Source organism: Pithys albifrons, chromosome 2, assembly GCF_047495875.1.
Source record: "Pithys albifrons albifrons isolate INPA30051 chromosome 2, PitAlb_v1, whole genome shotgun sequence".
Lineage (NCBI taxonomy): Eukaryota > Metazoa > Chordata > Aves > Passeriformes > Thamnophilidae > Pithys > Pithys albifrons.
This window is the reverse complement of record NC_092459.1, coordinates 105651285-105667869: the sequence shown is the minus strand read 5'-3', so window position 1 is coordinate 105667869 and position 16585 is coordinate 105651285. Positions and strand designations below refer to the sequence as shown.

The 16585-nt window shown below is 39.0% G+C and overlaps 1 protein-coding gene across 1 annotated transcript in view; it reads left to right on the top strand.

Annotated features, from left to right (window-relative positions):
- Positions 1-14514, top strand: part of HNRNPLL (heterogeneous nuclear ribonucleoprotein L like) — a 40675-nt gene extending 26161 nt beyond the window's left edge. Inside the window, exons 5-13 of the mRNA XM_071581161.1 lie at positions 1015-1111; positions 1200-1272; positions 5200-5271; positions 6865-7082; positions 7237-7358; positions 8032-8233; positions 9129-9186; positions 9299-9397; positions 11295-14514. Coding sequence (XP_071437262.1) covers positions 1015-1111; positions 1200-1272; positions 5200-5271; positions 6865-7082; positions 7237-7358; positions 8032-8233; positions 9129-9186; positions 9299-9397; positions 11295-11350 — 997 coding nt within the window. The 3' untranslated portion in view covers positions 11351-14514. The remainder of the gene's footprint in view (positions 1-1014; positions 1112-1199; positions 1273-5199; positions 5272-6864; positions 7083-7236; positions 7359-8031; positions 8234-9128; positions 9187-9298; positions 9398-11294) is intronic.
- Positions 14515-16585: the final 2071 nt, after the last annotated feature.

The window sequence follows — 16585 nt, the reverse complement described above, 5'->3', positions numbered from 1 at the left end:
CAAGACAAGCCTTATCTGAAAAGTTTTAAAATTTACTCCACTGCTAATTGCAGTAGCTATTACTTTTGCAGATTCCCCACAGTTCTAGCCAGTGGCAGTTTCTTATAGGTCTGGGAAGCTTAACTTTTCTCACTTTTAATTTCCACAGTGAGCCTGCATCACTTTGGAAGAAGTTGGGCTGCAAGGAATGTGGTAAAACTCAAGGCATATGCTGTTGTTGTAGACTACTTTCAAAATTTCAGTAAATGATAACAAAGCATGGTGCAAAAGGTCTGTTCTACTGCAAAGTTCAGACTTTCTGACACTATATGTTGTTGAGGGTGTATAAGATCATGGGTTGTGCTCTGCCAAGGCTCAGGTACATTTTTCTGCTAATCATAGAACTAATCTTAGAGCATATGAAATAACTTATGTTGTTGGAGCCTGGTATGTGCGTCTACCTGTTGGGTTTTTTTGATGCAAAATGATTATTTGTTCATTCAAAGTTCTCTTAGTTATATGATTTTATTTGGCTAAAAGCTAAAAGGGTATACAGTTTCTTAGTTCTTTTTCCTGTGCAGTAACTACTCTGAGTTCATGTTTTCCCAGGGAAGCATTGTCTTAAAACACACCTTCTCACACCTGAACTCTGACCTCTTCCCAAATGAAGCAGCTTGAACTTTCCTTTCGAATATTCTTTAGACTTGCTGGTAACTTTCCATGTCCTCTGATGAAAATTACTAACTGCACCAGAATCATCTTCCAAATGGCATAAGATCAGAGCATAAACAACACTTGCATCCATATAATCCACTGAGGAATTAACCGATTTATGAATGGTCTCATCGTGTGCTGCACGATCTCTTAACAGAAGTTGAACCCAGATGTACTTGTTGGTTATTTTTTATAAGTCTGTATGGAGTTCTTGTTGTATGTACAGTAGCGAAATATCTGCAGGCTGCAAAAATAAAGCCATATCAGATAAAAGGGACATGAACGAGACGCCTGGAAAAAGATCCTTAACATGACGTGTATGTTCGAATCAGTGTTTTGTGCCCAGAAAGCGAAGGCTGCACTCAATGGAGCAGATATCTATGCAGGATGCTGCACACTGAAAATTGAATATGCAAGGGTAATGCTTGGACCTTCTCTTTTCATTTTACTAGAAAAATATCTGTAGTCAAGACTTAACCATTTTCACTTCTACTTTATTTGAACAGCCAACTCGACTTAATGTCATTAGAAACGACAACGATAGTTGGGACTACACTAAGCCATATCTGGGCCGACGAGGTAGGTTTTCATACGTTATCACTGTAGATGTTTGACTGTACTAATGAGAATCCTTCACGTGGTCAGGCTGTATGGCAATAGTCATTCAAAGCAGGCCAGTGCCGCTGAAGGCCGTGTCACCAGCAGGGAATTAACCCTGAGCCCTAGTGCCCCCTACTGCCGTGTGCTTGAGCCACTTAGTTCAACAAGGAGCCCACACCTGCAAGCACCTTCGCACTTCTCAAGGACTTGCATTTCTCCAAGCAGCTCTCTCTCTTTGGAGGAGAGGAAACCTGGCACAGACTATTCCTTATAAACTACAAACTTGCACACTGCTTCTCCTTCGAAAGGATTCTTTTCCCCTATGTTGGACAAGGCATTAAGAAGGATAGAGGACTTCAGCAGGCTGACTCTACACTTCATCATGCACCACATCGGCATCAGCAAAAAAACCCAAACCCAAACAAACAAAAAGCCCTCTGAAAAAAACTCAGACTTGCAGTTCACCTTGTCTGCATACTGCATGCACCACCACCACAAGTTTTTAAAGGAGGACATTTTCAGTACTTCAGATTTGTATGGGATGAATAACATGATAGACTGTACCCATTCTGTTCAAGTTTGTACGTATGCTGGTCTTATTTCACTTAAAATTACCACTGAAAAATTGAGAACCTCCAAAATTAAGAACCTCTTGCTAATTTCATTGGTGTTGTAATAATTTTATTACTTGCTGTATGTCAGAGTTGCATTCAGACTTAACAGTGTAAATATTATCTAGTTATAGGGAAATTTAATCCTTATATATAGAGAGTTGGAACTGAGCAGTGCAATATCAATAGGCCCCCTCAGCTATACACAAGTAATAAAGCAGGGAGATTCATAATTGGTACCAGCATACTGTCTCTTAAGTACTCAGCTGTAAAAATTAGCAGAGCTTACCTTATGTCAGTGGAAACTATGATTATATATGTACAGTCAAACTGCTGTGTAGCCTGACTCCTGTATAATGTTTATTTCAAAAAAACCCAAAAATCTGTATATTGAGTGCAGTGTTCAGTAACCTATGTACAATAATATGTTCAATGTAAAGTTAGAAAAGTGAAGCTAATGTGACCAAGATAGAGTATCTACTTACCAAAGGTTATATGAGAACCAGGGCTTTGGCTGTCTCAAGAGATATGCACTTTCTAAGTAATTCTGCAGAGACGCTGGGCTTGTAAAACTGTTGTACAACTAAAAACTTAGGGCTTGGATTTTCAAAATGAAGTTCTTGTAAAAAGTTAACAAGGGAGCTACAATATTGGTTGCAGTTTGTGTATTATGACTACTTGTATTGGGATTCAAATTTTTTTTCTCAAATTCGTGAGTTAAAAAATAAAAGGGATTCTGAAGAAACTCAAAATTCAAGGGCAAGAAGAAAATTGAAAAATTTGAAAAAATTGAAGGATTAATTTGACCCTCATATCTCTTGATCATTGCAGTGTTTGGAGGCTGACTTGTAACATTGTACATCTCATTACATTATATAATTGGTCTGCAGATAGATATGGTTATATGAACTGAAGGTTTCCCAAACTAGAGCAAACAGTGGAAAATGAAAAACTTAGGATAGGAATGGCTTGCTGTCTCTCAAGAGCTCTCTACTTTTTTGTTTTCCATTTGTTACTGTCTATTCTCTATACATCACCCCACTAAACATAAGAGGAAAAAAATTAGAGAAATATATATCTCCTTATGTATTGTATATGACAATCTCCTTATATATTGTATATGACATGATTTTTCATTTACTGTGGCTTACATCCATTTTTCTAGAAAATGGAAATAAGAAATTATTGAATGAACACTGAAATGTACTTGAGAAGGCAGGCATCTGGAGCAATTTTGCCCATAAAGTAATTCAGGAGTTGGGGTATTCTTTGAGAGAGAGAGATTTTTTGTATTTATGTCCAACTTACTCTTGGAACATCATTGTTTGGGTTTTGAACTTAATGTGACCCGAACTGTATGGCTCTCACTGTAGTGAAGATCTTAGCCCAAAGGAATTGCATTCTGGGGACAGACATGCTGATAAATCCTTTCAGAATTTCACACCACCCCCTCAAATGTTAGGAAAGAAATGCATTTTGCTAATGACATTTTTTTAAGAACTACTTTTAGTTCTGTATGGTAACAAATTACAGACTTGCTCATAGTATTTCTTCACTAAAGTAAGTGTCATAACTAATGCCTGCTGCTATGAACCCATATTGCAACAGATTGAACCAAAAAACACACCTGCCTTTAGCCAAAATGTTCAAACTGTAGTTTGGAGCATTTCTTTTGGTGGTAATACCAACATGCTCATTGACTCAAGGATCTGATTGGAAAACAATCCCCAAAATCAACAAAACCAAACTTAAACAAGATTATAAAGAACCTTTCCATTCAGAATTATTTTTAACACAGAATCAGTTCTCATGTTTCAATGCTTGTTTACACAAGTATTTACTGGCACAGTCCAGGGACTTTATTCAAGGAAGGAACAAGTACAGGGCAAGGAGAGAGCAGCAGACTACACCACCACGAGGAGAAAATACTTGTCAGACTGTTCTCCCAGAATTCTTTACTTGAAGAATGTGATGCTTTACTGTATTTTACTGTGGGCAGTTTCAAAGGATTTAGCTCCACAGACTGGAATTACAAAACTGATCTTTCTGAAAGATAATTACTGCATACAGTTTAAATGCTCAAAATACTTGATATGACACCCATTTGCTTTCTAGAGCCAGGAACCAGAGCTGTTACCCTGAAAAGGAAGTGGAAAAGCAAAACTTGACAACAGCAATCTTCTGTATACTTGAAGATGTTCATTACTGTTCTCTCTTCAGACTTTATTGCCAAAGTAAATATCTGACTTGGAACCTGTCCTCAAAATCCTGAGCAGAAAGGGCACGTGTTTTCATCTTCCACTGTTGTGTGATGTGAATAGCCCCTGTTTTTCAGGGGAAATACCTCCCACTGCTTTGGGCTGGAGTTACTATTTTCAGCAGTCATACTTATATTTTCTGGAAAGTGATGTAAACTGATAAATGTCTTGCCCCATCTTTTCAATGTGGCTTTTTTAATTGTAAGAAAACAATTGTTGCTAACCACAAAGAAATCTGGAAGTTTAAATTTCCTTTGTTGTGCAACATGGATCTGATTGGAAAATACAGCTTTAGCTGTGATGCATTGCTTTTCTCCATTAATGTAGATCCCTTGCTTAACTTTATATCCTAGAGAACTGGGTTTTCTTAAAGGATTGACTGTTGTTTGAATGCATTATTCAGTGATATTTTTCTTCAGTTGCACTGTTACTGTTGCTGCTGATAATGCCATAATGTACAATCCTTTCAGCATGCCCATAAATCAGTAGGTGTTCTGTAAATATATATGTACACATATGTAATGCTCTCTGTTTACTGATTATGAAACCATGTAATACAGGTTGTTGTTGGCTTATGCTGAAACTTCTTGAAAGAAGCCCACTTTGAAAATGTGTTGCTGTTGAAGCTAATATTATGATTCAGGTACTGTCTTTCAAAAGTACTGCATTTCAAATTTGTTTTAAGAGACACATAGGTCAATCCTGCTGTATGGTGTTTTCTATACTAATGTGTGGTGTCTGTTTAGGAAAACTATTGGGTATTGCCATAAACTTTAAATGTCTGCATCTCCTCATTAGCCACTGCCCCCAGTCAACTTAAGTGCAATTTGTTATTCAGATGGCAGTCTTTTAATTTTGGTGTCCCAGGGCTACAGCTTGTGGTTTTAGACATACAGTGAATGAGAAATCATTTATAAAATTAACAAGGACTCACATTACTTTTTTGCTTCTTAACTAGAAGCTTTGTGTCTTAACTGGAGAAGTCAAGTGTATAGTTGTGGATACTAAACTGTTTTCTTTCCCTTCCCACATCTTAGACAGAGGGAAGGGCCGGCAGAGGCAAGCTATTTTGGGAGAGCACCCATCATCCTTTAGACATGATGGTTATGGTAAGTAACACAGGATGACAGGTGGTTATGACGTCTTTACATGTTATGTGGAATTCTGAATATTCAATCAATGCTTGACTGGGGATCCCTTCAGCATCAGCAGTTCACCTGTAGTGCTGAAAACACTGCTGGGTCACTGAAATCCATGTGCATTCATTGCCTTGCCTCTTCCTTTCACGGAGAGCATCCAGCTCTACGTACTTACTGCTTGGAAGAATGTTTCCTTTCAGTTGCCATGAGCCGAACAATGGGTGGAAAATAACATCTGTATTAGGAGAGCAGTTTTCTTGTAGAAAACGGCAACATCAATGGTTTGGTGCAGCACAGAGCTCTGATGTTCTTGCATGCAAAGCTATGAATTGTGGGTGTTGTGTTTCCTCTAATTTAGCTAATTCTGAAAAGGTATAGCTGTGTGACTGTAAAGGAATGATGTTTTGAAATTAGTGCTGCAGTTGTTACCAGTGCTCTCTGTAAATGAAGATCTGTCACTGTTCTGTGCTGCACCAAGACCTCAGGGCTGAGAAACAAATGTCCCCACTTAGTCGTAACTTTTCTAGTTATTTTTTCTCTCAGCTGTTAGATGCAATGTGATGTGTCTTTCCTCTTTCTTTCCAAAAGTATTTATGATATTTTATGATGTAAGGTTGACATCCTACCTAATGTTTCTAAAAGGTTCTTCAAATCTCCAGAGTTTCCAAGTTCCACCTTGATTCACTGATGCTCTTTTTCATTCTTCTGATATATCCTTCTACCTTAAGTAATGTGTCTGTCTTCTCCTATACCACTGTCACCCTGTCATTACTGCTTTTTGCTAGGGAGAAAAGGACTGAAGGTTCCTTTTATACTTAGCTTATATGAATTTCACATTATTTTTGTCTCAGAAAAACAGGGATCCTCCCCTTGATGTCTCTTCTATAAATAGAAGTATTGCTTATTAGTAGTGTCTCATCATTAAAAAAAAAAAAACAAAGAAATTGTCTGTTTCAGTGAGACTTGTCACTTCACCTGTAGTGGAAAATAGGACTGCTTCATTTTGCATTAGGGAAGGGGTTTAAGTATTTGTGTTTCTGCCAAATGAGTGTTTTGTAGAAAGGCAGGCTTCTGACTTAATCTCATGTTTCTAGAAAAAAGAGCAGTATCATCCCCTCTCCTGACCTCTGGCTAAAAGTTCACTCCTTTTGTTTTTTTCCCTACTTTGTAATATTCTTTCTTGGTGTCTATGTAGTTCTGTAAGTAGACATGGGAATATTTCTAAGGGTTGAATTGAATATTTTTTCTGATATGTTCAAATATTTTTTATGGTGCAGGGAAGATAGCATTGTTGTAATTACTGAAATACCTTTTTTCACTTGCATATATCTTACCCGGTAGTGTAAGAAGAGACTTGGAACATTAAATGAAATAGAAGAGGGTTTCTTTCTTTGGTTGGTTGGGGTTTTTTGTTATTGTTTGTTTTGTTTTCTTTAAATGGGAGAAAGAATTAATGGTACCCACCCCTCCTTTAAATTTGCATTGTGTATGTGGGCTTTAATACACAATTAAGTAGTGAAACTTACTTCAAACGTATGAAAACATGGTCTGTCATCTCCTTAGGATCACATGGTCCTTTGCTGCCCTTGCCAAGCCGGTACCGAATGGGATCTCGGGACACTCCAGAGCTTGTTGCTTATCCATTGCCCCAGGCATCCTCTTCCTACATGCATGGTGGAAACCCTTCTGGGTCGGTTGTCATGGTTAGTGGGTTGCATCAGCTCAAGATGAACTGTTCAAGGGTATTCAACTTGTTCTGCTTGTATGGAAACATTGAGAAGGTAAGGCATAGTTTATTAGAAACCTGGTAATTATGACTTTTAAATGCTTTGGGAAAAGCCTGTCTGAGATGGTCTAAAAATATTTCCTAATAATTTATGAAACTACTGGTTGGGCTGTTTGTTGCAATGTCATTTTTTTCCTTATCTATCTCAGGTGAAATTTATGAAGACTATTCCAGGCACGGCACTGGTGGAAATGGGTGATGAGTATGCTGTCGAAAGAGCAGTCACACATCTCAATAATGTCAAGTTGTTTGGAAAGAGACTTAATGTCTGGTAAATAATTTTTATCAGATTAATAGTCTATCAGTAGGCAGGTGGAATGAGGTTTCAAACAGACAATATTCCATTATTCTGTTGTCATTGCTGGAGTTAGGATTTCCAATTTACAGCTGTTTATTTTGGCTTTCAGCTGAAAGACTTAGATAAGATATTAGGAAGAAATTCTTTCCTGTGAGGGTGCTGAGGCCCTGTCACAGGTTTCCCAGAGCAGCTGTGGCTGCCCCATGCGCCATGGAAAGTGTTCAAGGCCAGGTTGGATGGGGCTTTGAGCAACCTGGTCTGGTGGAAGGTGTCCCTGCCCATGGCAGGAGAGTTGGAACTAGACTGTCTTTGAGGTCCCTCTTCTAATCCTAACCATTCTAAGACTGATTTATTACTGCTTGTAATTTTTAAAATTTATATTAATAAGGCATATTAGCATTACATGGATTGGCCATTAGTAAACTGTATTCCCTAATTTGTCTTATCCATCTTTTCTGCATTTTTCTAAAGGAAAATATCAAATACAAGCAAGCCATCTTGTTCTTACTGTATTTCAAATTATTATAAAGAAATGTCAACTCTTTTCTGGTTAGATCAATAATCTGCGAAGTATGATAGTCTTAATTATTTAAGAAACTTTGGCTATCTGTATCTATCTATCTATCTATCTATCCTTAAATTCCAGTGTTTCCAAGCAGCATTCAGTAGTTCCAAGCCAGATATTTGAACTGGAGGATGGCACGAGTAGTTACAAGGATTTTGCAATGAGTAAGAACAATCGCTTCACCAGTGCTGGCCAAGCATCTAAGAACATCATCCAACCACCCTCCTGTGTGCTGCATTATTATAATGTTCCCCTGTGTGTAACTGAAGAAACGTTTGTAAAGGTAGGCAGTACGAATGACTGACATACAGGGCTTTTGGCTCTGTCCCAGCTTTACGTGGTGCTACTTTTAAAAAGAAATAACTGGGATGGTTGTAGAATAGCCACTGGAAGAGAACTGTTACTTAAAATGCATTTGTAGCCCCTCTTCATAGAAGAAGCTGTATTTTTACAATTCTGGAGTAATTATTTCAGTTTTTTTTTTTTACATGAGAAACAAAATCCTGGAAATAAAGTTGAGGAGCTTAATATGGGGGATTTTTTGTGAAGGAAAGGGAAAAGACTCACAAAGCCAGATACATGAAAGTTAGGATTACAGTTGACAGAATATTTACTGATTCCCTGAAATGGTTACTATAATAACTGCTAGGATGTTTTGGAATGGAGAGAAGCATGCACCTGGAACACTTTGCACAGTTGAGCTAGAAATGAACTCTGGATGCTTAAAACATGCAATACTGGGCCTCTTAGCTGGAGGCAATGGTAAAATTGCTGGCAGTTCAGTGAGTTCTTTTTCAGTTCAATAAAAATATTTTTCTCAAGCTCTCTCTGAAAGTTAACTCTGGGTCGCAAGCGGTATCCTTGCATGTACAACTTCTGAGCTACTGTACTGAAGTAGGAATGTCAAAAAGTAGAACTTAGTATTTAAATGTGTTCTTTGAGATAATACTGATACCACAGATGTAGGAGTCTTGTTTTGCATACTGAAGAATGGTAACTCTTTAGAACAGCAATCTAAACATGTTTTTAAAACAATAATTTGCCATAAATTCTTGCAACTCTCTTGAAGTGTCAGATTTTTTGGGTTTGTGTGTCTCTTCTAGGAACTTGGAATTTTTGCTGATGTGTTTATATGCATTTTAAATGGAGTTTTACCTCTTATTTTATTTTTTTGACAGTTATGTGAGGATCATGAAGTTCTCAGCTTTATTAAATACAAAGTGTTTGATCCAAAACGTAAGTAACATTTGACCTGTTTGGGAAATTATCTCAATTCCAATTTTGATCATGCACTGTCAGGAGACATTACTGATTTTCTCCTTTTTTTTTTTATTTCTCATTTTGACAGCTTCTGCCAAAACATTGTCTGGTCTGTTGGAATGGGAATGTAAGACAGATGCAGTGGAAGCTCTCACTGTACTTAATCACTACCAGATCAGAGTCCCAAGTAAGTAAATTTTCCTAATCTTGCTGCTAGAACTTTTTTTTTTGTGGAGAAGGACTTGGGGGTTCTGGTGGATGAAAAGCTGGACATGACCCAGGAATGTGCACTCAACAGCCCAGAGAGCCAACCACACCCTGGGCTGCATCAAAAGCAGTGTGTCCAGCAGGTCGAGGGAGGGGATTCTGACCCTCTGCTCTGCTCTTGTGACATCCCACCTGGAGTGCTGCATCCAGCTATGGAGTCCCTGCACAGCGATGCAGGCACTTGAAGCAGATCCAGATGAGGGCTACAAACATGATTAGAGCACCTCTGGTGTAAGGAAAGAGTGAGAGAATTGGGATTGTTCAGCCTGGAGAAGAGAAGGCTCCAGGGTACCCTTTTTGCAGCCTTTCAGTACTTTAGAGGGGGCCTGTAAAAAAGAGGGAAGAGTGACTTTTGACATGGGCAAATAATGATAGGACAAAGGGTAATGATTTTAAACTGAAAGAGGAGAGATTTTAGATGTTAGGAAGATGCTCTTGACTCTGAGGGTGGTAAGGCACTGGCAGAGGTTGCCCAGAGAAGTTGTGGATGCCTCAGTGTTCAAGGTCAGGTTGTATGGGGCTCTAAGCAACCTAATTTAGTGTGTGGCATCCCTGCCCATGGCAGGGAGTTGGATCTAGATGATCTTTAAGGTCCCCTTCAACCCTATTATTTCACAATAAATACAGAGAAATCTGCAGTGTCTTGGGCAGAAGATTTTTCAACTTACTCAGCTTATTGCTCTGAGTTTACTACTTCTGTACTGGGTTCTCTTTGAAACCAGAAATTGTGAGGCCTTGCTGAATTTTTAGCTCCAAACTGGTAAGACTTGAGCAGGGAGAGTTCACCTGCAAAACAACTACAAAATAGGTCAGGTCTGCACTGGACCATTAAGATGGTTTACTGGATTTATGGAATTTTTCCAGGTATTCACAGGCATAACTTTGAATCCAGCCAGTGTCTAATTATTTTAAACTACCTTCTCCAAACTATTAAGAGTCGTCTCCTTGTGGAGTGTTAAAAGTCTTTCCTATTCTCCCACACCTTTGGTCCACCCTCTCAGTAATGGACTGAGATTACTTCAGGAGCAGAATATGTTTTAAGATATTACTCATAACATACTGTTCACAATTTCAGTTTTATCTCAGTTTGGAGAGGTGGTAACAGCAGAAGAGCTTTCTCTTTCAATGTGATAAAGGCATAATGCAAAATCCAATATATAACTATCACAAGGAAACCAGTATTTTAAACCTAGGACTGCTGGTTCAGATGTGCTGTAATAAAGTGGTCTGAGGCTGGCTGAACCATTACCTGAGGGGCAGATGTGTGCTGCCATCTGTGGATCTTACCAGCTTTTCCAAATAGAGAGGGGTTCATTTTTGCTTTGCTTTCTGGAGAGGCCTGAAGGGTGTGCTGGAATCCTGCTGTGCTTTTCTCAGTCAAACATATGTAAATGCTGTCCAGAGCCTCTCTGATAGAAGTGCCTCATTCTAAGTCTTGACTTCCTTAAATATCTATGCCTTTTGTGTTTGAGATTGCCCATATGGTACTACTTTTATAAATAATTTATCTAGGAAGAGGGGGGTGTTATAATGGTAAAGTCTTTCTCTAAAGTACAGCATTTGGAATTGGATCTACATGGCCTTGCAACCAGATCCATCGCTTCATTTTTGTATCTAAAAATGCCGGTAGAGTGTCAGTAACACCTACTAACAGGTCAGCTGGTGTCTGTGGGACACTGGTGGGAGTGGGCAGGGAAGTGTGAATCTTAAATACACAGAATGGGTGAATTTGTCAGGTCATGGAAGGTGATGTTGATCAGCAGGAGAGCTGTGCTAAACAAGGTGCCCATGGTCTGTTCTGTGTTGTCTCCTCACAGATGGCTCCAACCCGTATACCTTGAAGCTTTGCTTCTCTACTTCATCCCATTTATAGAGAAGAGGACAGCATGTTAAGAGCTGAATTCACCTCGATTTGCAAGTTTAAAACTACACTTTGTTCACAAAGCTCTAAAGTGGTTGTTCTAATGTTGCCTTGTTTCAACTTAATTCTAATATCTTTTATCTTGTTTTATAATAAATGGATGTTCCTTCATAAATACAAACTAGAATTTTTTGTTTTTGCCTCTGAGAAGTACATGTTGTAAGCTTACTACAAAGTTTGTATTTTGTTAGTGTAGTATCTTCAAATGTCTAAAGAAGCACCAGTAGTATAAACAAGATTGTTTCTTTTAAAAAATAAAATATATTTGCATTTGCAAAATGTTGAAGATTAGCAATTATTTTTCCATTTGTAGTCTTTATTGGCAGATAGAACTTCTACACCAGAGTTTTAAATGTAGGATTTGTTTTTCAATATGTTAAGTAGTGAAGTATGTTGCAATACTAAAAAGCTTGTATTTATAAAATGCTTTGATGGGGTTAATGTTGCACATACTGAACTTTTAGTAGTATAGACTTGATTTATAGTTCAAACAAAGATAACATAGAAAATTAATACGTATGTGCACTTGTATGGTATGATTCATACTTATTTAAAGTGTTTTGGAGGGTTTTTTTAAAGTATTTTCCATCTACATTACCATGATGCCATCTATATCCCACCATAAGGGCCTTTTAAAAATCAAAGTTACAAGCCTGTATCAATGTGTTCATCCTCATTTTCCATAATTTAAACTTGAATCTTTGGTGTTTAACATATCCTTCTGACTCTTTTATTTTAAAGCAGTGTTTATGACATACTAAATGGTAAAAGTTGGGTACGTGACAAGATTGATTGCAATAGAAACCAAGGTGGTGAAAGTAGTTTAAACAAAAAGCAAGCCCCACCATGCTCTTTCATACCTGGACAGTTAATTCAGGTTTTTCTTTTGTCTGTTTTATCTTAAACATCTATTATGACCATGAAGGAATTCAAAGGGCGAATAGTCTTGCCTAGGCTGTAGCTTAAACAGAGGTAATGTAACTGATTATGTGATGTGAAATTGATGAGACAAGAAGTCTTTCACTTTGGGGAAAATAATTTGATTTGTCCCAGTACTTTGAAACTTCTCTTCTAGAACTGGAGTTGTGTCTTATTTGGGCTAAAACCCAGAAATGGGAATCCAAGCAGGGAAGCTTGGGAGGTGTTGTCCTAGGCTTTGTGTTTGTTCCCTTTAATGAATTTGCAGCAAAGTGTTTTGGGCTTCTTTCAGTTCTTCTCCTTGTCATCAGAGAAAATTACTTTATCAGCTATTTTTTGGTTTTTCATACGAATTCTTTGTTCTGTCTTTACAGACTTTATCTATATCCATCCTTTATGCAAGACGATTTGTGCAGTGTGCTTGTGCTTGAACAGGTTATGTTGCTGTGGGCATTTCACATCTTTCAATACAGACTTTATTTTCCCCATTCTTAATTTCAAGGCAAATACTCTTTATCATACAAGGGAAAATGTGTCTGATGCCCTTCAGGTTTTCTCATCAACAATGGTTCAGGTTTATCCTACCTCCATTTTGTTCATCCTTCAGGTAATGAATATTTCAGGTATTCAGATCAGGTTTCTGATAGGGCTGACCTGGGAACTGAAGGACAGCTTCTGTTTGGCAGCTTTATCAGCATTGGGTGTGGAATAGTACCAGCCTCCTGTCTGGGAGGTGATGAACTGACTTGCATTTTAGGGGCACTGCTAATACTTTTTCAGCCTCAGTGCTCTTCCCCCAGAAATTGCTTCCAGACTGCTCCAGTGCAGAAGTCTGTGTGCCCTATGTTGCTACTTGCCACAGAAATGCTGGGTACTATTGGAGTGCTCCATGCTGCTTAGCATTTTAACTGTAAAAGGTCTCTCCCAATCTTTCATCTCTCTTCCTGAATGTTCTGTGGGAACCTGTTTCTTCTGTCATAACTTGCTTTGCTATTTGTGTTAATGTAGTTTCAGAAGTCAAGTTGTTTGTAGTCAAGCATTAAAAATAGCATGTTTTCTGTTGGTCCAGTTTGTAGTGTGGGATGAGCGACCCTTAAAGCATTCAGGTTTTATTTAAAAAAAAAGAAAAAAAAAAAGAAATGCACTTTAAGGTTTTGGTGTCCTCAGTGGATCACAGCATTCAGTGCCTAAGATATTCAGGTGAAAGGCATCTCTCCTGTGGCTTCCCAGAGCAAATGAAGTACGGTTCCAGATAGATCTTAGAGGACCTGATAGCAACTGGAAGTCCCATATGCAAAATGAGTAGTGTGTGCCATGTGGGGCAGAAAAGAGAGGAGACTGAAAAGTTGTGCAGGCTTCTTTCTCCATACAATAATCATCTTATTCATGTATTCATGAGAACAGAAAAGAATCCTTGTTGGTGTTTTGCTGTTAAAATAATGTCTTCTCTTGGGCCTGCAAGGATGAATGCTTATGCTCAGGAAGGAATGAGGTGAGTCTCCTTCCACACATAAGGTCTATATTCACTTTTAATCTTGCCCTTTAGCATAGATCCAAAACAGTGGGACACGTGGGGAGTTAGTCACTTCAAGGGGAGTGAAGTTTGTCTCATTTGGCAGCAGTATTACTATACTTGTTAGATTAAATTTAAACTTTTAAGGTCTCTTAATGCAGTTTTTTACTGTCTTTTTTGCATAAGCCATGCAAGCAAAACATTGAACACTGCTATGCACATTCCCTGCTTGTAAGCATCTGGAATTCAAATTGTAATATCTTCATGTGTCTGTCCCACTGTTTGTTTTGTTGGGGTTTGTTTGTTTGTGAAGTTTTGTTTATTTTTCTAATGGATCGCCTTTCATTGGAGGTAAATGATATATTGAGATGGAGATCTGTTCCTCTGCTCTTCATGATATTCTAATCCTTGTTTGTATTTATTTTTCCTTATATGCAAGAAGTGAGAAGAGTTGTTTTTTGACTTTGTATACCATCACAGTAAGATAGAGTGTATTGCTAGGGTGATAGAAGATGTAGAAGAAACCACAGAGAAGGTATTTGGTTGTCCTGCTTTATGAAAGGAATGATGCAACGTCATGTGGTGTCAGTAAGTCTGTCTTTTAGTAAAGGATAATGTTTGGGGCAAGCTGGCTTGTTACTGGCTGAAACCTTTTTGTTGTAATTAAATGCAACTTGCTCCTTTTCCTGCTGTGTGTTTTCTTGTGAACAGTTCTTGAACTTGTCTGAATATGATGGTGGCTTAGCAGGAGACATTCAGTCTCTTCTGTTAAGTAATACATGGAAGTGTGGGAACATGAACACGCTCAATTATTATTTTTTCACTTCAACGATCTGTCTAAATATCTTTGAGATTCTTTTTGTGTGTCTCCTCCTTTGAAAATACCTTGCATTCTCACAACTGTATCTACTAGTTAGTGAGTTTTTAACCGTTCCACGGTTTCATGCGTATTTTATGTCTCTTTAGTCTAACCAGTCTATTAGTTAGGATAACGACAGAGAGAAGTTATGCTGCATGACTGATTTGTTGTGAAATTCAAGGGTGAATGAAGAATCTTATCTAAGCAAGGGGCAAGTGGTGCTGGAAGGAAGTCACTAAGGAAGCTCAACATGAGCCAACAGTGTGCCCAGGTGGCCAAGAAGGCCAATGGGATCCTGTCCTGTATCAAAAACAGCGTGGCCAGCAGGACCAGGGCAGTGATCCTTCCCCTGTACTCTGTGTTGGTGAGGCCACACCTTGAGTACTGTGTTCAGTTCTGGGCCCCTCAGTTCAGAAAGGATATTGAGGTGCTGGAGCAGGTCCAGAGAAGAGCAACAAGGCTGGTGAAGGGACTGGAACACAAGTCCTATGGGGAGAGGCTGAGGGAGCTGGGGTTGTTTAGCCTGGAGGAGAGGAGGCTCAGAGGTGACCTCATCACTGTCTAGAACCACCTGAAGGGAAGTTCTAGCCAGGTGGGGGTTGGTCTCTTCTCCCAGGCACTCAGAAATAGGACAAGGGGGCACGGGCTCAAGCTCTGCCAGGGGAAATTTAAGTTGGAGATCAGAAAAAAATTCTTTCCAGAGAGAGTAATCAGGCATTGGAATGGCCTGCCGAGAGGTAGTGGATTCCCCATCCCTGGAGGTTTTTAAACTGAGATTGGACGTGGCACTGAGTGCCATGATCTGGTAAAGGGACTGGAGTTGGACCAAGGGTTGGACTTGATGATCTCAGAGGTGTTTTTCAACCCAATTGATTCTATGATTCTTTTCTAAGCAGAGTTCACTAGACCTGTGTTTCTCTTTCCCAGACTGTGGGACTAACAGGGGTGAGAGGTGCACATTAAATTGCAGCCAGATGAAGTGATCTGATACACAGGATCTCACCCAAGGACTGAGGTGTGTTTTACTTCATTTCTAGCTTGATACCAGTTTGTTCCTAATTGTAGAGACCACGTGTTTTAATTTAATCTAGGCTCTTCCCAGCCTACCTTTGCTTCTCTACAGCATGGTCTGGCAGTGGACTGAGATGTGAGAAATGTTAAGGGAACTCAGTTGAGAAATATTTGCTGTCATTCTTCATCTGTAAAACAAGGGTTTTCCATTTGTTTTAGTCACCTGTTAAACGTCATGCATGCTAAGTGAGTAGCAAGGCAGTATCTTCTCAGTTGCACCGTTAATACTGACACTTATGGAGAGAGGTTACCAGAAGGGCTCACGTGATAATGTGATGTTTCTAACATGCCATTTGGGTTCCTTAGAACCATAGTTTGAGGTAAAAATAACCTGAAACAAGTAGCCATTCAGGGTTTGGGATGATGAGGCCCCCAAGTTCTACTGCTAATGTATCTGGTTTGTTAAAGGGTGAGGAGCTTCAATTTCTAGACAGTTGTATTATCAAGTTAAAAGAGCAAAATATTTGTGTACTGTTAAGTCTCCTACTGCTTATTGCTCTTTCTTAGAAGATTTCTTTCTCCAGGGATTATAATTCCCACAGGATGTGGAGAAACCTAATGCAGCCAGATTACTTCTGTGCTTTTGACCATGGCTCTCTAAAGGAAATAACCTCAGTCCCTTTTCTTGAGTTGACAAGGCCTTGTTATCTGTCCTGTGCCAAGTCTTCCTGTCCTGGCCTTTACTGGACAGCTCCCTGGGTCAGAGCCATGCATTAATTCAGACAGGTTCCCTGCACTTCTGACTGTTGCAGGTACTGATGCATGGCCTTCATTTCTGGCACGATTTATTTAGCTTTTCCTTCTCTGGCATTCATGGAACAGCTGC